The 24,668-nt window shown below is 56.0% G+C and overlaps 1 protein-coding gene and 1 pseudogene across 1 annotated transcript; both read right to left on the bottom strand.

Moving 5' to 3' along the window:
- Positions 1-8,420: 8,420 nt before the first annotated feature.
- On the bottom strand, positions 8,421-12,715 carry LOC134056669 (M-phase inducer phosphatase 2-like). Its single transcript, XM_062513526.1, has 14 exons — positions 12,603-12,715; positions 12,250-12,446; positions 11,683-11,773; positions 11,354-11,390; positions 11,123-11,227; positions 10,945-11,053; positions 10,570-10,700; positions 10,235-10,408; positions 10,028-10,123; positions 9,645-9,707; positions 9,440-9,538; positions 8,889-9,022; positions 8,670-8,781; positions 8,421-8,546 (listed from the first exon to the last, which is right to left on the bottom strand). Exons 1-14 carry the CDS (start codon positions 12,713-12,715, stop codon positions 8,421-8,423), a joined length of 1,587 nt encoding a protein of 528 aa, XP_062369510.1.
- A 2,908-nt stretch (positions 12,716-15,623) lies between these two features.
- LOC134056136 (M-phase inducer phosphatase 2-like) lies at positions 15,624-19,925 on the bottom strand (annotated as a pseudogene).
- Between the last annotated feature and the right edge of the window lie 4,743 nt (positions 19,926-24,668).

Raw genomic sequence — 24,668 nt, 5'->3', positions numbered from 1 at the left:
AAACATTTGAAGAGCTGAAAGGGGATTTGACACAGAATGAAGTTGCAGATGATTTTAGCAAAGATCCTCAGTTTAGCCATTTTGTGTAGTCATTTCTTCTGCTCTTCTGAGTGGCGATTTGCATTGCTGTTTTCTGCTTTATCTGCTCAGTTTTGGGGCAGGTTAAGTGGCCTTCCTTGTATGCCACAGCCCCTTTATTGCTGACCTCCACAACCTTTTCTTTAATTGAGGGCACACACCTCTTGGCCCATGTGTGTGTGCAGATGCCCCTTCCAACAGCTTGAAAATAGGATTATTGATGGGCAGCGTGGGAGGGAGCAGGACACGGGTGTGGGGACCAGGAGGCACAAACGGGGAGCCAGGAGGATTTGGGGGATATTTTTTGGGTTCTCTCGCGGGGCCAAACCAAAGCAAGGGCAAGGCCCAACACAAATATCCAGGCCGCTGTCACCTGGCTGGGGAAGGGGGCGCATAGAAAAGCCCCTCTAGGGAGCGGATCAGGAATGTGGGAAGGTGGAGGGGAGGATGGAAGGATGACTGAAGCACTTGGCACTGGGTGGCCACTTGCCAGGGTCAGAATGGGGGACCCTTGTGTTAAGGACACCCACCCCTTCCAGACCCCACAGCCATGGGGATCCCACAGAGCTCTGTCCCCCAGAAAATTATTGCCACAGCCCTGGGGGTCCTGCAAAGACCAGAAGCGCCCCCCTTTCATGAGGGTGACATGGCTTTGGGGGTCCCAGGCAGAGGGATGAGGTGTTACTGGCCTGGGGGTCCTGATGAGCACAGCCACACTCACAAGGGGCGTCAATACCTTGGGGATCCCATGGACATGGGGGCTTAATCACTACAGGAGGGTCTCAGAACATGAGGGATTAATGCTCCTGAGTGTCTTGATGAACCCTAACCCCCAAATGGGGGCTGCCACACTTTCTGGGAGTCCTGCTGGGAGGAATGAGTGTCCCAGCTCAGAGGGGAATGCTGCAAAGTTCAGGAGACCTCCTGAGAAAAGAGAGTGTCCTGGCTGCGGGGGTCCCACAGCAGCCCCAAGTTTCCCAGGGGTCCTGCCAAGCTGTCCTGGTTTGAAGGACAGGTGTTTGCCCAGGAAAGCAGAAGCTTCCCCTTGGACTGAAAGAAAATGTGATTCTTCCGATTATTATAATTTTGGAATTAAGAGAGCTCTCAGGCAAAGATATGGGGGTAGGAATAACAGTTCTTTACTAGTATATTTAACAAGACAAACAAGAACAACAAGAGCTATGAAATTACCCACAAACAGAACAGTAACTCAGTCCCAGTGTTTTTTGGCTGCAGGCACCTTTTCCCTGAGCTGCAGTTCCCGGTGCTGGGGGCGGGCAGGTCCCGCAGAGCCGCAGGAGGGCTGGGGGTGATGGCAGAGCTGTCCCAGGGGGAGAGAGAGATGGAGAGAGAGCGCTCTCCGCTCACGGTGTCGGTCCCGGTGCTCAGTAGAGTGCTGGATGGTGGTAGTTCACAGCGAGAAGACAGCCGGGCAGGGTCCGATGGTGGTTTCCCCGACGCAGGGATGGGACACCGGCGGCGATCGTCCTTCTCGTCCGAACTCCACGGGGGAAATGGGCCGAGACCCAGCCTTCCGCTTCCTCTTCTGGCTGTTTGAATCTCGCCGGGTTTCACTCTTCCCTCCCGTCCCCTCCCCCTTGTAACCAGGGCCCAGTCAACAGGTATCTTAGCATGACAATGGGGGTAATTCCACAGAGGCAAAAAAAAGAAAGAACTAACCCTCAACATTATCCACCCCGAATTTTCCCCTACCATCATGCCAAATCAAATTAAAAATCTTCAAATTATAGACATCCATACAGTTACAGATACAGGCACAGTATTGTAGGTAATTCACCCTAAAACAAGGTCTCCTTGGGGGATGCATCTGGTCTTTCCATCCCTTTGCATGATCCACCAGGTACACCCTGGCCCTTGAGCAAAAACCACCCCCGAATTGGATTGTCTTTGCTGGAGGCAGGGTTCACCCAAACAGTTTTTCCTAGCATACCTCTCATATGCACCACTGGAACCTTGTCCCCATCTGGTGTTCTCAAGGGCTCAGACTGGGCAGGGCCTGCTCGATTAGTGGAACCTTGGGTGTTCACTAACCATGTGGCCTTTGGTAGATTAATCTCCCAGTTTTTGAATGTCCCCCCCACCCAGTGCCTTCAAGGTGGTTTTAAGCAGCCCATTGCACCGTTCCACTTTCCCAGCCGCTGGTGCGTGATAAGGAATGTGGTACACCCACTCGATGCCGTGTTCTCTGGCCCAGGTGCTTATGAGGCTGTTCTTGAAATGAGTCCCATTGTCTGACTCAATTCTCTCAGGGGTACCATGTCTCCAAAGGACTTGTTTTTCCAGGCCCAGGATGGTGTTGTGGGCAGTGGCATGAGGCACAGGGTAGGTCTCCAACCATCCAGTGGTGGCTTCTACCATGGTCAGCACGTAGCGCTTGCCTTGGCGTGTCTGAGGCAGTGTGATGTAGTCAATCTGCCAGGCCTCCCCATACTTATATTTGGACCACCGCCCCCCATACCAGAGAGGCTTCAATCGCTTGGCTTGCTTGATGGCAGCACACGTCTCACAGTCATGGATAACCTGGGAAATACTGTCCATGGTGAGATCCACCCCTCGGTCTCGTGCCCACTTATAGGTAGCATCTCTGCCTTGGTGACCTGAGGCATCGTGGGCCCATCGAGCCAGGAACAACTCTCCCTTGTGTTGCCAGTCTAAGTCTATCTGTGACACCTCTATCCTTGCAGCCTGATCTACTTGCTCATTGTGTTGGTGCTCCTCATTAGCCCGACTCTTGGGGACATGGGCATCTACATGACGGACCTTTACGGGTAGCTTCTCTACCCGACTGGCAATGTCTTTCCACTCATCAGCAGCCCAGATTGGTTTTCCCCTACGTTGCCAGTTAGCTTTTTTCCATCTTTCCAGCCAGCCCCACAGAGCATTGGCTACCATCCATGAATCAGTGGAAAGGTAAAGCTTTGGCCACTTCTCTCTTTCAGCAATGTCCAGGGCCAGCTGAACGGCTTTGAGTTCAGCAAGTTGACTTGATCCACCTTCTCCTTCAGTAGCTTGTGCAACCTGTCGTGTGGGGCTCCATACGGCTGCTTTCCACTTCCGGTTCATCCCCACGATGCGACAGGAACCGTCAGTGAAAAGAGCGTAGCGAGTTTCATCTGCTGCCAGTTGGTTGTATGGTGGGGCTTCATCAGCCCGGGTCACTTGTTCTTGCTCCTCTTCATCGGCAAGACCAAAATTTTCACCTTCTGGCCAGTTTGTAATTATTTCCAAAATCCCAGGGCGATTTGGGTTTCCGATACGGGCGCGCTGTGTGATGAGGGCAATCCACTTGCTCCATGTGGCATCGGTGGCGTGGTGGGTAGAGGGGACCTTCCCTTTAAACATCCACCCCAGCACTGGTAGTCGGGGTGCCAGGAGGAGCTGTGCTTCTGTGCCAATCACTTCTGAGGCAGCTTGAACTCCTTCATAAGCAGCCAAGATCTCCTTCTCTGTTGGGGTGTAGTTGGCTTCAGACCCTCTGTAACTTCGGCTCCAGAATCCCAGAGGTCGGCCTCGGGTCTCACCAGGTACCTTCTGCCAAAGGCTCCAGGACAAGCCCTTGTTCCCGGCTGCAGAGTAGAGCACATTCTTCACCTCTGGTCCCGTCCTGACTGGGCCGAGGGCTACAGCATGAGCCATCTCCTGCTTGATCTGGGCAAAGGCTTGCTGCTGCTCAGGGCCCCAGTGGAATTCGTTCTTCTTCCGGGTGACCAGGTAGAGAGGGCTGACGATCTGGCTGTACTCAGGAATGTGCATTCTCCAAAAGCCTATGGCACCTAGGAAAGCTTGTGTTTCCTTCTTGTTGGTTGGTGGAGACATCGCGGTGATCTTATTGATGACCTCAGTGGGGATTTGGCGCCGCCCGTCTTGCCACTTTACTCCCAGGACCTGGATCTCTCGGGCAGGACCTTTGACTTTGCTCCTCTTGATGGCAAAACCGGCTCCCAGCAGAATCTGGATGATCTTTTCTCCTTTCTCAAATACTTCCATTGCCGTGTTCCCCCACACAATGATGTCATCAATGTATTGCAGATGTTCTGGAGCTTCACCCTTTTCCAGTGCAGCCTGGATCAGTCCATGGCAGATGGTGGGGCTGTGTTTCCACCCCTGGGGCAGTCGGTTCCAGGTGTACTGCACGCCCCTCCAGGTGAAAGCAAACTGAGGCCTGCACTCTGCTGCCAGAGGAATGGAGAAAAATGCATTGGCAATGTCAATGGTGGCGTACCACTTTGCTGCCTTGGACTCCAGCTCGTACTGGAGTTCCAGCATGTCCGGCACGGCAGCGCTCAGCGGTGGAGTCACTTCATTCAATGCACGGTAGTCCACAGTCAATCTCCATTCTCCATCAGACTTGCGCACAGGCCAGATGGGGCTGTTGAAGGGTGAGTGGGTTCTGCTGACCACCCCTTGGCCCTCCAGCTCACGGATCATCTTGTGGATGGGGATCACGGCATCTCGATTTGTCCTGTACTGCCGGTGGTGCACTGTGGAGGTGGCAATTGGCACTTGCTGCTCCTTCACCTTCAGGAGTCCCACTACAGATGGGTTCTCTGACAGTCCAAGCAAGGTGTTCAATTGCTTAATGTTTTCTGCCTCTACAGCAGCTATTCCAAAAGCCCACCTGAGTCCTTTTGGGTCTTTGTAATAGCCATTCCTCAGGAAGTCTATGCCTAGAATACACGGTGCCTCTGGGCCAGTCACAATTGGATGCTTCTGCCACTCTTTCCCAGTCAGGCTCACCTCAGCCTCCAGCAAAGTCAATTCCTGTGATCCCCCTGTCACCCCAGCAATAGAAACAGGCTCTTCCCCAACATGTTCTGATGGTATTAGGGTGACCTGTGAACCAGTGTCAACTAATGCCCTATGTTTTTGTGGCTCTGATGTGCCAGGCCATCGGATCCACACCGTCCAAAAGACCCGGTTTTCCCGTGCCTCTCCCTGGCTAGAGGCAGGGCCCCTCTAGCACTGGTTATTATTTCCTTCCTGGGCATACATGTTGGAGGTTCCCTCAAGGGGATCTGACAAATCATCCTCCCTTTTGTAATACCCTGCATCTTGGTTATGGGAAGTTGAGGCTACCTTCACTTTAGTGGAGCTCCTTTGGTTAGTGTTTCCCTCCTTGAGTTGACGCACCCGCGCTGCCAGGGCAGAAGTGGGTTTCCCATCCCACCTCCTCATGTCTTCCCCATGGTCACGCAGAAAGAACCACAGGTCAGCTCGTGGGGTGTATCCTCTCTCCCTAGCTGGGGGACGTTGGGCTCTAACTCTGGGATCTGTGACTCGCACTGGTGCTGCATTGACCTTCCTCATCTCCTCCCTCACCCCTCTTATCTCCTCCTTGAACTCCTCTCTGAGTTCCCTAATCACGGCAGAGACCTGAGCCTGCATTGGGCCATTCATTATACTCTCAAAATTTCTGAGCTTATCGGCAACAGAACCCACTGTCTCGTGGTTGGTGTCAGCATTAATGGCTGCAATGAATGTGGTGTATTGAGATGGCCCCAGGTGTGCCAGATTCCACAACATCTGCCCTGTGCACCTGACCTTGTCGGGGTCATTGTCATGTTGTCCACCCCTCCCAAAGAGTACTTCCAGTATTGCTACTTCTCTCAGCTGTTGGATCCCCTCCTCAGCGGTTTTCCAGCGCATTCTATGGTGGTGCTCCTGCATTCTCTCTCTATGGACAAACCTCTCTCTTACACTCATTAAAAGCCGCTCCCAGAGGGAAAGGGGGCCTCGTTCCCTTACGAATATGTGATCCACACCTGAGTCCTGGGTTAGGGGTCCCAAATTCCTTGCCTCAGTACCATCCAGCTGCACACCTGTACCCATAAGGTCCCAGACCCGCAGTAACCACGTTGTAAAAGCCTCACGGCCCCTTCGTACAACATCTTTACGCAGAGTACGGAGACTCTCGTATGACAGGGACTCTGTGACGATCTCAACCTCTGGCTCCCCTGCTGGTTGTGAGGGCCCTGCTTTCTGATCATTATTATCTAGGTGCTTTGTTTTCACCTTAGACTTTCTAGTTTCCACGGGGGCAACTGCTGCTGGCTGTGAGTGCCCTTGCAGTTCAGCTGGAGCCTGGAGAGATGTAACATTTGTGGGTTCCACTGCTGCACCATCAGGTTCTCCCTCTTTAAGGCAGAGGGAGAGTTTCTCAAGAGCTGGGGAAAGGTACTCCTTCAGCATTTGGCCCATCTCCTTCACTAGAAACCCCACCCACTCTGGATGGTTCCTTTCTGAGGTGAGCTCTGGGGCAGAATCAGGCTCAGGGGCAACATCCTTAACCTCTGGGGCAGAATCTTTAGTCTCTGGGGCAGAATCCTTAGTCTCTGGGGCAGGGGCAGGGTCAGTCTCTGGGGCAGAGTCCTTAGTCTCTGGGGCAGAGCCAGGCTCTGGGGCAGGGCCAGGCTCTGGGGCAGGATCCCTATTCCTTGGGGGACGTATCAGGGTTGTCATCCAAGTCAATCTCCCCTCATCTCGGAATGTTAAATAGAACAGGTTTACAAGGCCTATTAGCAATGTCAGCCACTGTATGATATCATTACTGCTTAGAAGAGATTTGAACCCCTCAAAAGCTGGTGGAGCAGACCCAAAAAACTGTGTAAGGGGTTGGGACAAAATTTTCCCTGGTGTCATATCCTCACCGTATGTACCATTATTAAAGTAGCCCCAAAAACATACAGTTAGAGTGTGATAGCTCCGAATCCATGTGCCCACCTTCCAGAGGAAGTTAAAAATCCATGAATTTCTCACGTTATCAGCCCACAAAAGGAACTGGATAATAGTTACAGCAGCCTGAGTTATAGGACCCATGTTCAAGTAAGGGATTGCAAATGGGAGAGATAAAGCTGTGGCCACATGGAGCCCAAACCACGGTAAGCTGGACAACATGATGCCACCTAACACAAAACTGAGGTAACTCAAGAACTGTTATTCCTTTTTCACCCTTTTCTCTCAATGCCCTCGGGCCCCACGTTGGGTGGCCAAAATCTGTCCTGGTTTGAAGGACAGGTGTTTGCCAAGGAAAGCAGAAGCTTCCCCTTGGACTGAAAGAAAATGTGATTCTTCCGATTATTATAATTTTGGAATTAAGAGAGCTCTCAGGCAAAGACATGGGGGTAGGAATAACAGTTCTTTACTAGTATATTTAACAAGACAAACAAGAACAACAAGAGCTATGAAATTACCCACAAACAGAACAGTAACTCAGTCCCAGTGTTTTTTGGCTGCAGGCACCTTTTCCCTGAGCTGCAGTTCCCAGTGCTGGGGGCGGGCAGGTCCCGCAGAGCCGCAGGAGGGCTGGGGGTGATGGCAGAGCTGTCCCAGGGGGAGAGAGAGATGGAGAGAGAGAGCTCTCCGCTCACGGTGTCGGTCCCGGTGCTCAGTAGAGTGCTGGATGGTGGTAGTTCACAGCGAGAAGACAGCCGGGCAGGGTCCGATGGTGGTTTCCCGACGCAGGGATGGGACACCGGCGGCGATCGTCCTTCTCGTCCGAACTCCGCGGGGGAAATGGGCCGAGACCCAGCCTTCCGCTTCCTCTTCTGGCTGTTTGAATCTCGCGGGGTTTCACTCTTCCCTCCCGTCCCCTCCCCCTTGTCACCAGGGCCCAGTCAACAGGTATCTTAGCATGACAATGGGGGAAATTCCACAGAGGGAAAAAAAAGAAAGAACTAACCCTCAACACAAGCCCAGCATGTCCAGGAAAGAGGGTCCCATGCGGGTCCAGGGCCATACTGCTGCTGCCCCACCCTGCAGGAGCAGCAGCCAAGGGGCCAACACTTGCCCCTTCCCCACCCACCTTGTCTGTGGGGAAGCCACCACAGCCCAGGGAAACCCTATCCCTGTCCTCTGCCAGCAGCTGTCCCTGTCCCCAGAGCCCCAGAGTCCTCCATCCCAGCCTGCCCGTCCCCCCACCCCTCCGTTCCTATTGCAGAGCCCTGGAGTGGGCAGGGACAGCTCAGGAGCCAGGTTTGTTCTCCTACAATAGGAGTTTATTAACAGACATTGTAATTAACAAACCATCCTAGCAACAGACAAACACAAAAATATTAATAACAATAAAGTGTTTACAATAAACAAAAAATATGGAAGACCATAAATAAAAAATACTTATAGCAAAAAACAAAACAAAACCATTTGTAACAATAAACAAACGCAAAACCAATCTTAACTCTAAATACCTTCCCAAACACATCCTAACAAACAAGAGCAAGCCGAGGCGCATCCCTGGCCAAGGGAACTCTTCCTACAGTTGTTCCCCGGTGGGATGCATGGATGGATGGAAGGATGGATGGATGGATGGATGGATGGATGGATGGTCACAGGTCCCGCCCGCGGACCAAGAGCTCCCGCCGGCCGCGCCGGCTCTGCCCGCGGAATTTGCGCAGCTCCTCCTTGAACGCCGGGTGCGCCATGGGCCGATAGTCCCGGGGCTCGCAGTGGCTCTGCAACGCACGGCTCCGTCAGCCCCATTGCAGGGAAGGGGCTCAGAGCCAGAACTGCCCCTCCCCACTGCCGTGCGCCCCCCTCAGCTCCTGCCAGCGAGGGGACACCGGGAGGGGACTCACCGGGAACTGGAAGAAGAACTCGCGGTACCCCCCGTTCAAGACATAGAGCTCAGGGTACTGCAGCTGCGGGTACTCGTGGCAGGACCGATCCCTCTCCCGCAGGAACTTGCACCTGTGACTCAGGGAAAGGCCACGGGATCAGCCCCGTGCGGGGATCCAGGCGTGCCTGGGGGACGGGCAGACCCCAAAGTGCCCTCCCCCCACCGAGGCATCGCTCACATTTTGGGGCCCCTTTCAACAGAGAACTCGCAGTGGAAGATGACGATCACCCTCTTGCTGCTGTCCAGCGCCACACTGGGCTGCTCCAGCAGGAATTCCTCCACATCCCGCTGCAGCGGCAGGTTGACAGCACCCTGGGGACGGACACACGAGGCACCTTTCTCCACTCTGCCTCCCATTTCATTTTCTGCAGGGACCCACGGACGCTGCCCCACAGCCTCCCCCACTGTCATGCTCCTCTTTCCAGCTGGGAATCAACCTTTTAGGGAGTGTCTTGACACTCCCCTTGGGGCTGCTCTGTCCCTCTGGGCAGCTCTGTACCCTTCCTGAGGGGCTGCTCAAGCTCTCTGGAGGCTCAGAGTACCTCTGGTGAGGCTGCTTTACTCCTCTCTGGGAGCTCTATATCTTTGCTTCATCTCTCAGAGGGTACTCAACAAATCCCGGGCGATCCTGAACCCCTTGCTGGCGTTATGCTCAACCCCTCGTGGCGGTTCCTCCCGTTCCTCCCAGTCCCAGGAGCACAGAGGGCGGGGGGAGCGTGGAGTTCTGACCGTGATGTGGCCCCCCTCGTATTCGTAGGGGTACCGGCAGTCCACCACGATGCTGCTCTCGAGGAAGCTGCTGAAGTGCCCCGTCAGCACTGCCACCAGCTGCGGGGGGAACAAGTCACCAAGGGGGGACACACGGGGGCAGGTGGGGGGTGGAGTAGGCAGGCAGCCCCTTGGGGGGCCTGGAAAAGGGTCACTGTCCCCTTACCGTGCCAGGGGAGATGTACTTCAGGCTTGGGTCCTTCCCTTCCACCGTCGGCAGGAGGTGAGGCTGGAGGAGAGAGGATGCGGGGTCATCCCTGTCCTAGGGACACGTCCTGGGGGTGGCACCTGTCCCCCCAGCCCAGGAGCTCCCAGTGGTCAGTTCTGCACCCACAGGAGGGGAAAGGGCAGATACATGTGGCCGTGGCATTGGCATGGACCCAGAGGAGCAGTGATGGGGCTCTTTATCCAGTGCAGGGACTGCATGCTGGGCAGTCACAGCCCTGTGTCCCCAGCCAAGGGCCACCAGCTGGCTTTGGGCTCTTGCAGGGCTCCAGTGATGGTCCCTGTTCCCAATAATGCAGCCCTGCCCCATCCTCGTGGCTCTACCATGGAGAAGTCCCCAATGAGCTCCTGCTCATCGCTGGCCAGCACTTTCTCCATCTCCTCAAGCTGGGCGGATCTGGAAGGCTCCAGCCCCACTCCCTGTGGAGACACACACAGCCCCAGATGACATCAGAGGCTCTGGAACAGCAGGGACGTGGCCCAGTGCTGCTGGACAGGCTGGTCCCACTCCTCCCCTTCCCCATCACCCACCAACTGCACCGACGCCTCCTGGTCAGGACTGCCAGACACCCTCTTCTGCTTCTTAGCCTTGACAGGGGTGCCCCTGTGCGAGGGCTGTCCCCGCTTCAGGACGGGCCTGGGGACACTGCCGGGCAGCCAGGACGAGCGGAAGAGCTGCCGGCACTGGCTGCGCTTCCCCGCACGCTGTGGGGAGAGCCCGTGCTGCTGCCTGGGCTGTTGGGAGCCCCCAGCAGCAGGGCTGGTGCTGCTCACCAACCAGCCCCCACCTCAGGGACCTTGGGCCCCTTTGGAGACCCCGAGAGGGGACTGTGGGGCTCCATCCTATGCCAAAGGCTGCCACATACCAGCTTTGCCTCCTCCTTCTTCATCACTGGCGTGGTCAGCCCGTTCTCCATCCCCTGGCACATGGTGGCATCGCTCTGCCAGAGCACCAGCTGGGGGGACTTGGGGGAGAAGCAGAGGAGATGGTGAAGGGGACAAGTCCTGTCAGCTGCTTTCCACCCCCAGGCAGGGATGGATCCCGTACCCAAGCTCCATCCACCTCCCAGTGCATTCCAGGCTTGCAGTCAGGGTGTCCCAATGACCTCCCAGCCCGCCCATCTCCCACATCCGCTGGCCCCCACCCATGGGGAGGTTGTGGCAGCAGCTCCAACGCGTCCAGCCGCAGGATCAGCCATTCTTGGTGCCCTCCCAAACCCTCCAGTCTCTCACCAGCAGTTCTGGTGTGCGGGAAGGGCTCTGGGCAAGAAGGTTCCTCCTGGCAGCCCCATGGCCGGCGGGCAGCCGGTCCCGCTGGCCCGGCCTCTGCAGCTTTTTGGGGCCAAAGCCCTCCTGCAGCGGGGGAAGACACGGGATCAGCACCCCTCTGCCCCCTCCCTGACCCCCAGGTCCCGCTGCCCCCTCATCCTCGGGCTCCGTCTGGCGCTGCTGCACTCTGTCCCTGCGCACCTGGAGCTGGGAGATGTCCTTCAGGACCGGTCTGGCTTCCAGCTGACACTTCTGTGGGACAGCCAGGGGGTGAGAGGTGCTGCACAGGTGCGGGATCCCTGCCCCCGCTGCTGGCTCCATCTTCCTCGTCCCTGCTCGTCCGGGGACTCGGCAGGATCCTGCACAGCCTCCAGCACCTACCGGCAAGGAGTGCATCCTCTGGCCAAGGAGCTTCCTGCTGCAAGAGGAGGGAAAGGAAAGGGTGGAATGAAAGCGCTGTGTCCCACCCCTCTGCCACTGTCACCTCTGTCCCCTACGTCCTCAGGGTGGGGTAACAGCTCCCCGGGGCAGCCACAGCTCCCCAAAGGAACCTGGGGCAGGTACTGAACGAACACCAATGGCCTGAGTGGGTGGGACCCCAGCAGGGCCACGGGGACAGCCTGGCTCTTGGGTCTGGGACAGGAACAGCCTGAGCACGGGGACAGCCTAGCATTCGTGTCCTGCCGCAAGGACACAGCCCCTCCACTTACTCTTTGAGACGTCTCCCAGAGTTCGGCATCATTTTCTGGAAGCTGTGGGGAGAGCAGAGATGAGCTTTATGGGGGGGTGGCATCCGCATCCCTGCCCAAGCAGCCCAGGTTGTCACCTCCCAGACACAGACTGGGGGACACAGCCGGGCTTAGACCGAGCCCTGCTGCTCGGGAGAGGCAGGGCCAGGGCCAGGGCCAGGAGGTGTCCCCGGGGGGACACGGGGATGGGGCCACTCACTTTTCCCTCACGGCTGCGGAGCTCTGCTGTGTGGGGGAGTCCGGTGCCAGTGCTGCGGGAACAAGGGACAGGGATAGCCGCGGTGTGGGGATCGGGGAGCTGGCCGCAGCCCAGGACAGCGGGCAGGATGGGTCCGGGCAGGGAGGCCCCCAGCAGGCGGGTGGCAGCGCCGTCGGGAGCAGCGGTCCCACATGGAATGAATACCGCGGGTCACCCCGAGCAGGGTCCCCAGCGGAGCGGCTCCTGGCTGAGCCCCAGGGACCGCAGGCACGGGCTCCTGCCCATCACTCCCCAAAAAGCCTCGAGCCCCTCAGACCCCCCTCCCACACCTTCGGCACGACCCCAGAGCCAGCAGCGGTTGGGGACGGCTGTGGGGCGGAGCAGCCGCAGTCCCTCACCTGGATCCGTGGGCTGCGAGGACACCGAGTCCCCGGGACAGTCCGAGGCCAGCGGCTCCGGGGACAGCGTGTGCCACAGCCGCGGGAGGGGCAGCGCCCCGCGTCCCCTCTGAGGGGTGTCCTGGTACCTGCGGGCGGACAAGTGTCGGTGACACGGGGCAGTGTCCGTGGCCCGGGTGCCCCTTCTTGGCCCGGCGAGGCGGGGGCAGGAGCTGAAGGAGGGATCCCAAAAAGCGTCCTTTGGCACGAGCCCCGGACAAAGGCACCCCGGCCACCCCCGTCACCTGTCCGGGACCGCCGGGTCAGCCCTATCCAGTGACAGCGGCGTGAGCGCGGCTGTGCCCGGGGAGGGCAGAGGGGAGATGGCCGCCAGCCCGCGGCCACCGCGCAGTGACATGGCCCGGGCAGGGACCGAGAGAGCGAGCTCCGGCAAGTAACCGGGGACGGGGGACAAGAGACGGCAAGAAGTAAGAGGTGCAAAGAGATGGCAGTGAGAGGCGGGAGTTGATAAAAGGCGATAAGAGGCGATAAAAGGTGACAAAAAGTGATAAAAGGTGGCCGGAGGCGACAGGAGGCGAGCAGAGGTGACAGGTGCCACCCGCGCCGCTCCCGCTTAGAGCAGTAACAGGAATAACAACACCAGCGGCAGCCGCAGCCAATGGGAGGCCGCGGCGCGCACGAGGCGACTCCCCCAGCCAATGGGAGGTCGCAGTGGGCGCGAGGGCCAAAGAGAGGCGCGCGAGGCGCTTGGGGGCGGAGCCGCAGACGAGGGGGCGGTTTCAGAGGCGGAAGGGGGCGTGTCCAGCAGAAAAAGGGCGTGTTCAGCAGAAAAAGGGCGTGTCCAGCGCTGCCCTCACGACGGGCGGGGCCGCGCCCTGTCAGTGCAGGGGACACTCGGTCCCTCCCGTGTCTCCTGCAGCGCGACAAACTTGTGCCCTAATGCCACCCTCACAACCCCGACTGCCACATGCAGCCACAAGAACGCAAGCTTGAAATCTTGGACCTTCTTAATAGCGGACTTTCTTTTTTTAAAGGCGGCTGTGAATGGCCTGCTCTGTGTACCAGCCAGAAAACTCTTACTTCTGTATTAAACGTAACCAAAATCAGTTAATTGTGCTTAAAGCTGCTTGATTCCTTTGCTCTTGCAAGCACGCCCTTGAGTCCCTAGTGTTTATTTCCCCTGTGCTTCCAGCCTGCCTCAGTTTCCTCATGGATGCGCCAGAAGTGTTGGAATTTTAAGAGAGCTAAGTAGAGACCTGGGTGGGGGGGGGGGGGCGGAAATCACGGTCTGGAACTAATCTCGCTTTTCTCCCACTTGGAGATCAAACGTGCTGAAGGAGCCCAGCCCCACGGGTGTTTGGAGTCCAAACTTCACGGGTGTTTGGAAGGCGCTGTTCCACTGCTGAGAGCCAGCAGCTCTGACACAGCCCTGCAAAAAGCACCAGTTCCTCCTGCTAACAGCAAATTCTATGTATTTTTACGTGTGTGTATATATATATATATATACACACATTTATATATAGAACAGGAATTCTGAGAAAGCTCTGTGCCACTCTAGTGACATTTTATGCTGTTCAAGTATTGTCAACTGCTGCCTTAAAACATTTGAAGAGCTGAAAGGGGATTTGACACAGAATGAAGTTGCAGATGATTTTAGCAAAGATCCTCAGTTTAGCCATTTTGTGTAGTCATTTCTTCTGCTCTTCTGAGTGGTGATTTGCATTGCTGTTTTCTGCTTTATCTGCTCAGTTTTGGGGCAGGTTAAGTGGCCTTCCTTGTATGCCACAGCCCCTTTATTGCTGACCTCCACAACCTTTTCTTTAATTGAGGGCACACACCTCTTGGCCCATGTGTGTGTGCAGATGCCCCTTCCAACAGCTTGAAAATAGGATTATTGATGGGCAGCTTGGGAGGGAGCAGGACACGGGTGTGGGGACCAGGAGGCACAAACGGGGAGCCAGGAGGATTTGGGGGATATTTTTTGGGTTCTCTCGCGGGGCCAAACCAAAGCAAAGGCAAGGCCCAACACAAATATCCAGGCCACTGTCACCTGCCTGGGGAAGGGGGCGCATAGAAAAGCCCCTCTAGGGAGCGGATCAGGAATGTGGGAAGGTGGAGGGGAGGATGGAAGGATGACTGAAGCACTTGGCACTGGGTGGCCACTTGCCAGGGTCAGAATGGGGGACCCTTGTGTTAAGGACACCCACCCCTTCCAGACCCCACAGCCATGGGGATCCCACAGAGCTCTGTCCCCCAGAAAATTATTGCCACAGCCCTGGGGGTCCTGCAAAGACCAGAAGCGCCCCCCTCTCATGAGGGTGACATGGCTTTGGGGGTCCCAGGCAGAGGGATGAGGTGTTACTGGCCTGGGGGTCCTGATGAGCACAGCCACACTCACAAGGGGCGTCAATACCTTGGGGATCCCATGGACAGGGGGCTTAATCACTACAGGAGGGTCTCAGAACATGAGGGATTAATGCTCCTGAGTGTCTTGATGAACCCTAACCCCCAAATGGGGGCTGCCACACTTTCTGGGAGTCCTGCTGGGAGGAATGAGTGTCCCAGCTCAGAAGGGAATGCTGCAAAGTTCAGGAGACCTCCTGAGAAAAGAGAGTGTCCTGGCTGCGGGGGTCCCACAGCAGCCCCAAGTTTCCCAGGGGTCCTGCCAAGCCCAGCATGTCCAGGAAAGAGGGTCCCATGCGGGTCCAGGGCCATACTGCTGCCGCCCCACCCTGCAGGAGCAGCAGCCAAGGGGCCAACACTTGCCCCTTCCCCACCCACCTTGTCTGTGGGGAAGCCACCACAGCCCAGGGAAACCCTATCCCTGTCCTCTGCCAGCAGCTGTCCCTGTCCCCAGAGCCCCAGAGTCCTCCATCCCAGCCTGCCCGTCCCCCCACCCCTCCGTTCCTATTGCAGAGCCCTGGAGTGGGCAGGGACAGCTCAGGAGCCAGGTTTGTTCTCCTACAATAGGAGTTTATTAACAGACATTGTAATTAACAAACCATCCTAGCAACAGACAAACACAAAAATATTAATAACAATAAAGAATTTACAATAAACAAAAAATATGGAAGACCATAAATAAAAAATACTTATAGCAAAAAACAAAACAAAACCATTTGTAACAATAAACAAACGCAAAACCAATCTTAACTCTAAATACCTTCCCAAACACATCCTAACAAACAAGAGCAAGCCGAGGCGCATCCCTGGCCAAGGGAACTCTTCCTACAGTTGTTCCCCGGTGGGATGCATGGATGGATGGATGGATGGATGGACGGATGGATGGACGGATGGATGGATGGTCACAGGTCCCGCCCGCGGACCAAGAGCTCCCGCCGGCCGCGCCGGCTCTGCCCGCGGAATTTGCGCAGCTCCTCCTTGAACGCCGGGTGCGCCATGGGCCGATAGTCCCGGGGCTCGCAGTGGCTCTGCAACGCACGGCTCCGTCAGCCCCATTGCAGGGAAGGGGCTCAGAGCCAGAACTGCCCCTCCCCACTGCCGTGCGCCCCCCTCAGCTCCTGCCAGCGAGGGGACACCGGGAGGGGACTCACCGGGAACTGGAAGAAGAACTCGCGGTACCCCCCGTTCAAGACGTAGAGCTCAGGGTACTGCAGCTGCGGGTACTCGTGGCAGGACCGATCCCTCTCGCGCAGGAACTTGCACCTGTGACTCAGGGAAAGGCCACGGGATCAGCCCCGTGCGGGGATCCAGGCGTGCCTGGGGGACGGGCAGACCCCAAAGTGCCCTCCCCCCACCGAGGCATCGCTCACATTTTGGGGCCCCTTTCAACAGAGAACTCGCAGTGGAAGATGACGATCACCCTCTTGCTGCTGTCCAGCGCCACACTGGGCTGCTCCAGCAGGAATTCCTCCACATCCCGCTGCAGCGGCAGGTTGACAGCACCCTGGGGACGGACACACGAGGCACCTTTCTCCACTTTGCCTCCCATTTCATTTTCTGCAGGGACCCACGGACGCTGCCCCACAGCCTCCCCCACTGTCATGCTCCTCTTTCCAGCTGGGAATCAACCTTTTAGGGAGTGTCTTGACACTCCCCTTGGGGCTGCTCTGTCCCTCTGGGCAGCTCTGTACCCTTCCTGAGGGGCTGCTCAAGCTCTCTGGAGGCTCAGAGTACCTCTGGTGAGGCTGCTTTACTCCTCTCTGGGAGCTCTATATCTTTGCTTCATCTCTCAGAGGGTACTCAACAAATCCCGGGCGATCCTGAACCCCTTGCTGGCGTTATGCTCAACCCCTCGTGGCGGTTCCTCCCGTTCCTCCCAGTCCCAGGAGCACAGAGGGCGGGGGGAGCGTGGAGTTCTGACCGTGATGTGGCCCCCCTCGTATTCGTAGGGGTACCGGCAGTCCACCACGATGCTGCTCTCGAGGAAGCTGCTGAAGTGCCCCGTCAGCACTGCCACCAGCTGCGGGGGGAACAAGTCACCAAGGGGGGACACACGGGGGCAGGTGGGGGGTGGAGTAGGCAGGCAGCCCCTTGGGGGGCCTGGAAAAGGGTCACTGTCCCCTTACCGTGCCAGGGGAGATGTACTTCAGGCTTGGGTCCTTCCCTTCCACCGTCGGCAGGAGGTGAGGCTGGAGGAGAGAGGATGCGGGGTCATCCCTGTCCTAGGGACACGTCCTGGGGGTGGCACCTGTCCCCCCAGCCCAGGAGCTCCCAGTGGTCAGTTCTGCACCCACAGGAGGGGAAAGGGCAGATACATGTGGCCGTGGCATTGGCATGGACCCAGAGGAGCAGTGATGGGGCTCTTTATCCAGTGCAGGGACTGCATGCTGGGCAGTCACAGCCCTGTGTCCCCAGCCAAGGGCCACCAGCTGGCTTTGGGCTCTTGCAGGGCTCCAGTGATGGTCCCTGTTCCCAATAATGCAGCCCTGCCCCATCCTCGTGGCTCTACCATGGAGAAGTCCCCAATGAGCTCCTGCTCATCGCTGGCCAGCACTTTCTCCATCTCCTCAAGCTGGGCGGATCTGGAAGGCTCCAGCCCCACTCCCTGTGGAGACACACACAGCCCCAGATGACATCAGAGGCTCTGGAACAGCAGGGACGTGGCCCAGTGCTGCTGGACAGGCTGGTCCCACTCCTCCCCTTCCCCATCACCCACCAACTGCACCGACGCCTCCTGGTCAGGACTGCCAGACACCCTCTTCTGCTTCTTAGCCTTGACAGGGGTGCCCCTGTGCGAGGGCTGTCCCTGCTTCAGGACGGGCCTGGGGACACTGCCGGGCAGCCAGGACGAGCGGAAGAGCTGCCGGCACTGGCTGCGCTTCCCCGCACGCTGTGGGGAGAGCCCGTGCTGCTGCCTGGGGTGTTGGGAGCCCCCAGCAGCAGGGCTGGTGCTGCTCACCAACCAGCCCCCACCTCAGGGACCTTGGGCCCCTTTGGAGACCCCGAGAGGGGACTGTGGGGCTCCATCCTATGCCAAAGGCTGCCACATACCAGCTTTGCCTCCTCCTTCTTCATCACTGGCGTGGTCAGCCCGTTCTCCATCCCCTGGCACATGGTGGCATCGCTCTGCCAGAGCACCAGCTGGGGGGACTTGGGGGAGAAGCAGAGGAGATGGTGAAGGGGACAAGTCCTGTCAGCTGCTTTCCACCCCCACGCAGGGATGGATCCCGTACCCAAGCTCCATCCACCTCCCAGTGCATTCCAGGCTTGCAGTCAGGGTGTCCCAATGACCTCCCAGCCCGCCCATCTCCCACATCCGCAGGCCCCCACCCATGGGGAGGTTGTGGCGGCAGCTCCAACGCGTCCAGCCGCAGGATCAGCCATTCTTGGTGCCCTCCCGAGCCCTCCAGTCTCTCACCAGCAGTTCTGGTGTGCGGGAAGGGCTCTTGGCAAGAAGGTTCCTCCTGGCAGCCCCATGGCCGGCGGGCAGCCGGTCCCGCTGGCCCGGCCTCTGCAGCTTTTTGGGGCCAAAGCCCTCCTGCAGCGGGGGAAGACACGGGATCAGCACCCCTCTGCCCCCTCCCTGACCCCCAGGTCCCGCTGCCCCCTCATCCTCGGGCTCCGTCTGGCGCTGCTGCACTCTGTCCCTGCGCACCTGGAGCTGGGAGATGTCCTTCAGGACCGGTCTGGCTTCCAGCTGACACTTCTGTGGGACAGCCAGGGGGTGAGAGGTGCTGCACAGGTGCGGGATCCCTGCCCCCGCTGCTGGCTCCATCTTCCTCGTCCCTGCTCGTCCGGGGACTCGGCCGGATCCTGCACAGCCTCCAGCACCTACCGGCAAGGAGTGCATCCTCTGGCCAAGGAGCTTCCTGCTGCAAGAGGAGGGAAAGGAAAGGAAAGGATGGAATGAAAGCGCTGTGTCCCACCCCTCTGCCACTGTCACCTCTGTCCCCTACGTCCTCAGGGTGGGGTAACAGCTCCCCGGGGCAGCCACAGCTCCCCAAAGGAACCTGGGGCAGGTACTGAACGAACACCAATGGCCTGAGTGGGTGGGACCCCAGGAGGGGCACGGGGACAGCCTGGCTCTTGGGTCTGGGACAGGAACAGCCTGAGCACGGGGACAGCCTAGCATTCGTGTCCTGCCGCAAGGACACAGCCCCTCCACTTACTCTTTGAGACGTCTCCCAGAGTTCGGCATCATTTTCTGGAAGCTGTGGGGAGAGCAGAGATGAGCTTTATGGGGGGATGGCATCCGCATCCCTGCCCAAGCAGCCCAGGTTGTCACCTCCCAGACACAGACTGGGGGACACAGCCGGGCTTAGACCGAGCCCTGCTGCTCAGGAGAGGCAGGGCCAGGGCCAGGGCCAGGGCCAGGAGGTGTCCCCGGGGGGACACGGGGATGGGGCCACTCACTTTTCCCTCACGGCTGCGGAGCTCTGCTGTGTGGGGGAGTCCGGTGCCAGTGCTGCGGGAACAAGGGACAGGGATAGCCGCGGTGTGGGGATCGGGGAGCTGGCCGCAGCCCAGGACAGCGTGCAGGATGGGTCCGGGCAGGGAGGCCCCCAGCAGGCGGGTGGCAGCGCCGTCGGGAGCAGCGGTCCCGCATGGAATGCTGCGCGTCACCCCGAGCAGGGTCCCCAGCGGAGCGGCTCCTGGCTGAGCCCCAGGGACCGCAGGCACGGGCTCCTGCCCATCACTCCCCAAAAAGCCTCGAGCCCCTCGGACCCCCCTCCCACACCTTCGGCACGACCCCAGAGCCAGCAGCGGTTGGGGACGGCTGTGGGGCGGAGCAGCCGCAGTCCCTCACCTGGATCCGTGGGCTGCGAGGACACCGAGTCCCCGGGGCAGTCCGAGGCCAGCGGCTCCTGGGACAGCGTGTGCCACAGCCGCGGGAGGGGCAGCGCCCCGCGTCCCCTCTGAGGGGTGTCCTGGTACCTGCGGGCGGACAAGTGTCGGTGACACGGGGCAGTGTCCGTGGCCCGGGTGCCCCTTCTTGCCCCGGCGAGGCGGGGGCAGGAGCTGAAGGAGGGATCCCAAAAAGCGTCCTTTGGCACGAACCCCGGACAAAGGCACCCCGGCCACCCCCGTCACCTGTCCGGGACCGCCGGGTCAGCCCTATCCAGTGACAGCGGCGTGAGCGCGGCTGTGCCCGGGGAGGGCAGAGGGGAGATGGCCGCCAGCCCGCGGCCACCGCGCAGTGACATGGCCCGGGCAGGGACCGAGAGAGCGAGCTCCGGCAAGTAACCGGGGACGGGGGACAAGAGACGGCAAGAAGTAAGAGGTGCAAAGAGATGGCAGTGAGAGGCGGGAGTTGATAAAAGGCGATAAGAGGCGATAAAAGGTGACAAAAAGTGATAAAATGTGGCCGGAGGCGACAGGAGGCCGAGCAGAGGTGACAGGTGCCACCCGCGCCGCTCCCGCTTAGAGCAGTAACAGGAATAACAACACCAGCGGCAGCCGCAGCCAATGGGAGGCCGCGGCGCGCACGAGGCGACTCCCCCAGCCAATGGGAGGTCGCAGTGGGCGCGAGGGCCAATGAGAGGCGCGCGAGGCGCTTGGGGGCGGAGCCGCAGACGAGGGGGCGGTTTCAGAGGCGAAAGGGGGCGTGTCCAGCAGGAAAAGGGGCGTGGCCAGCGCTGCCCTCTCGACGGGCGGGGCCGCGCCCTGTCAGTGCAGGGGACACTCGGTCCCTCCCGTGTCTCCTGCAGCGCGACAAACTTGTGCCCTAATGCCACCCTCACAACCCCGACTGCCACATGCAGCCACAAGAACGCAAGCTTGAAATCTTGGACCTTCTTAATAGCGGACTTTCTTTTTTTAAAGGCGGCTGTGAATGGCCTGCTCTGTGTACCAGCCAGAAAACTCTTACTTCTGTATTAAACGTAACCAAAATCAGTTAATTGTGCTTAAAGCTGCTTGATTCCTTTGCTCTTGCAAGCACGCCCTTGAGTCCCTAGTGTTTATTTCCCCTGTGCTTCCAGCCTGCCTCAGTTTCCTCATGGATGCGCCAGAAGTGTTGGAATTTTAAGAGAGCTAAGTAGAGACCTGGGTGGGGGGGGGGCGGAAATCACAGTCTGGAACTAATCTCGCTTTTCTCCCACTTGGAGATCAAACGTGCCGAAGGAGCCCAGCCCCACGGGTGTTTGGAGTCCAAACTTCACGGGTGTTTGGAAGGCGCTGTTCCACTGCTGAGAGCCAGCAGCTCTGACACAGCCCTGCAAAAAGCACCAGTTCCTCCTGCTCACAGCAAATTCTATGTATTTTTATGTGTGTATATATATATATATATATATATATACACACATTTATATATAGAACAGGAATTCTGAGAAAGCTCTGTGCCACTCTAGTGACATTTTATGCTGTTCAAGTCTTGTCAACTGCTGCCTTAAAACATTTGAAGAGCTGAAAGGGGATTTGACACAGAATGAAGTTGCAGATGATTTTAGCAAAGATCCTCAGTTTAGCCATTTTGTGTAGTCATTTCTTCTGCTCTTCTGAGTGGCGATTTGCATTGCTGTTTTCTGCTTTATCTGCTCAGTTTTGGGGCAGGTTAAGTGGCCTTCCTTGTATGCCACAGCCCCTTTATTGCTGACCCCCACAACCTTTTCTTTAATTGAGGGCACACCTCTTGGCCCATGTGTGTGTGCAGATGCCCCTTCCAACAGCTTGAAAATAGGATTATTGATGGGCAGCTTGGGAGGGAGCAGGACACGGGTGTGGGGACCAGGAGGCACAAACGGGGAGCCAGGAGGATTTGGGGGATATTTTTTGGGTTCTCTCGCGGGGCCAAACCAAAGCAAAGGCAAGGCCCAACACAAATATCCAGGCCGCTGTCACCTGGCTGGGGAAGGGGGCGCATAGAAAAGCCCCTCTAGGGAGCGGATCAGGAATGTGGGAAAGTGGAGGGGAGGATGGAAGGATGACTGAAGCACTTGGCACTGGGTGGCCACTTGCCAGGGTCAGAATGGGGGACCCTTGTGCTGCCCGATCCCAAAGAGTAAAACACAAATCAACAAAGTTGTTTTGTGCGGTGCTTTATTCAGGGCCCGGGGACCTGAGGACTAGCGTCCAAAGTCTAAGTCCCAACCCCTTAGTGAATCTTACACAGTTTTATACCCTTTTACAAATCTTGCTTCACCATGGCTACATGCTATGGTCCACGTACTTCACATCAAAGGCAGCAGTCATTTTCGAGATAACATTTCTAAAGGTTATAACTCTTGCACGCCTGCCTAAGTTAAGACAATAAGATACCTTTCTAACGGTTATAAATCCTACATGCTTGTCTAAACTAGAACTATAGATTAATCCCACACCTGTTTATTGTACTTCATCAGTAAATTCCCTACTGTTTCTGTAAATAACCAGTTGGTCCTTCTTCGCCCCACTGGTCCTTAACTCATTATTCTGTAGTTCAGCACATTCCCAGGCTTAGTTCCCAGGGCCTACCTTGTACTAGCTACAAACTGCAGCCTTAGCATTACTACCACTAACTATTAAATGTATATGTATATGCTAACAACTCCCCCCTTTTGAGCATCCTTCAATCTTCTGCAAGGATGCTCAACTTCTTCCCTCCATTCTTCATGTAACCGTCTCTAAGCACGAAGGAGGCGGTGTGTTCCCAGCCGGTTGTCCGTTCCTGGTCATAGCCTTCATTATTCTCCGGGTATGAATTCCTTCTCTGGTGATTACTCCTAGAAGACATCTGTAAACTCCATACACAACTCCAATTAATATCAACAATATTATTGCATATTGAACAATTGAGGATATCCAACCAGAGACCTGGATCCCTAAAGAGCTGAATATTGCTCCAATCCAGTTATGTTCCGCATCTTTTGCTATTTCCCTAGTTTTAGATTCAATATTCTCCAATTGATCTATATCTTTTTCTACTTCCTTTGTCACATTTGGGATGTGAATACAGCAATGATCTGTTTTCCCATGCAGATATCCACAAACTCCATGCTCTCTTAGTAACAGCATATCTAATGCCATCCGGTTTTGCAATGTCATCCGAGTAGTTGCCTGTAATTGTGAATTTAAATCTTTAAATCCCTTCTTGGTGGCTGCTGCTAATCTTTCGGTCTGTCCCAGGAGTCTATACAACATTTCCCTATTTCGATATGTGGAGATAGGTGCAAATAAAGATTCTAGTGCCCATCCGAATTTTACTCCCCCTGACGGTTCATGCCACTCATTTTCTTCAATAATTTCATCTCCTATGTCTCTCCTTTGCCTGGCCTGTATTTCTTGTTTATTAAGTTTAGATTGTTTCCAGAATGGACATAAGGTAGGAACTCCTAAAGTTATTTGAGTTACCATCCCATCAATGGGCATATGAGTGGTCCATTTCCCATGTCCCATTACCCAGACTAAGTTACCAGGGCTTCTGATAGTGGTAGTTTTGCAATCTACTTGTTTGTTACCGGCCATCTCTCCCCTAATTGTATGATTGTACCCTCTACATTCACATCCCCACTTGAGTAACACTCTTACTGGTACCAAACCTATTTCTGCTTCAGGAGTATCACAAGTAATAACTCGTGAACAATTCCATGTCTCTGTTGTCCCAGTTGATGTCCTCTGAGCTGTCTCTGTTGTTAATACTCTAGTATAGGTCTGGTTCTTATTTCCTATCCATTGAATGCACCAATTCACAGTTCCTAGGTAACTATATGTCTCTAATAAACTTGGTCCCCAAATTGCTCCCCAGTCGTCTTCTAAAGACTGTGATTGCGTAATGTTTTGACATACTTCTTCATTTCTTGTGCGTTTTACCTGCATCCAAACCTTATTACAGGGTTCCCTTATTGGTCCTTCCACAATGCATTTGTTCATTTTACTAACCCACGCATAGTAGCCTGGCATTTGCTGGCAATCTTTTTCCAACATATTCCTAATTAATTGGCATCCTTCCTTCTTTTCTACATACTCCTTTGGTATCAATTTACAACTCCAAGTAAAATCCACAAATGCCCTGGGTAAGGTTTTTACTGGGATGATTCCCCACGGTATCGGCTCCCCGGCTGCCTGTGGTAAAGGTAAACAGGCTGTAATCGAGGAAACATTCTGCACTTTACCAAAGTCCCGAATTAATCCTACTATCAAATTTTCCTGTTCCTGACTGCGGGGAAATGTTACATCTATGGCTCGAGTTCTTCTGTGAGTTCCTCTGATGCTATTAAGATAAACTGCAGTTATTGCATGTCCCCGCCCACTATAGACCCCACGTTGGCCAGTGATTCCACCTCTCAAATGCGACCAAGCCCTGACGTTTCGTATTCCAAAGTCACCCATTTCTCCACATGAGACTATACACAAGTATCTACTTCCGAATTTCCCAATCTTCAGATCAGTAATATTTAACCATCCTCCTCCCACGGTTCCTTCGGACCACCAGCTAACTCCTTCGCTGATTTGATTCCACATTCCCTGAGAATTTTCCCTCCACCACTTAACTTGTATCCCATATTCACACTCGTTTTCCAATCGGAAAGTACAATTCATTCGCAAAGGAGGACTGTCCCACATGTCTACATAGGTTGAGGTTGGAATGACCTCAACATCCCCCTTCTTGGTACCATCCCCTAATAATGACATTACCCGTAATTTCAAGTTACCGTAGTCGAAACTATCTCTGATCCAGACTCCACATAAATACTTGTCTTCAGATCCCGATGTTACATTTATCAATTGTAGGGTAGTGTTTCCCATTTGTGTTTTCATATCCCAAGTTGTGACAATACCTGTGTCTACCCAATCCATATCCTTTTTCCATCTTACATTGACTTCTTTGGATCCAGCTCCCTGGTCATCGGTGAATGAACAAGTCAGATTTACATTCATTCCTTCAACCGCCATAGTCACCGGCTCTAGAACAGTAATAACAACAGATTCATGAGTTAAAGTTACTTGACATGACATGATCAGTCCAATGA

Source organism: Cinclus cinclus, chromosome Z (genome assembly GCF_963662255.1).
Source record: "Cinclus cinclus chromosome Z, bCinCin1.1, whole genome shotgun sequence".
NCBI classification, from domain to species: domain Eukaryota; kingdom Metazoa; phylum Chordata; class Aves; order Passeriformes; family Cinclidae; genus Cinclus; species Cinclus cinclus.
Note: the sequence above shows the minus strand (reverse complement) of the source record. Positions and strands in the feature narration are given on the sequence as shown.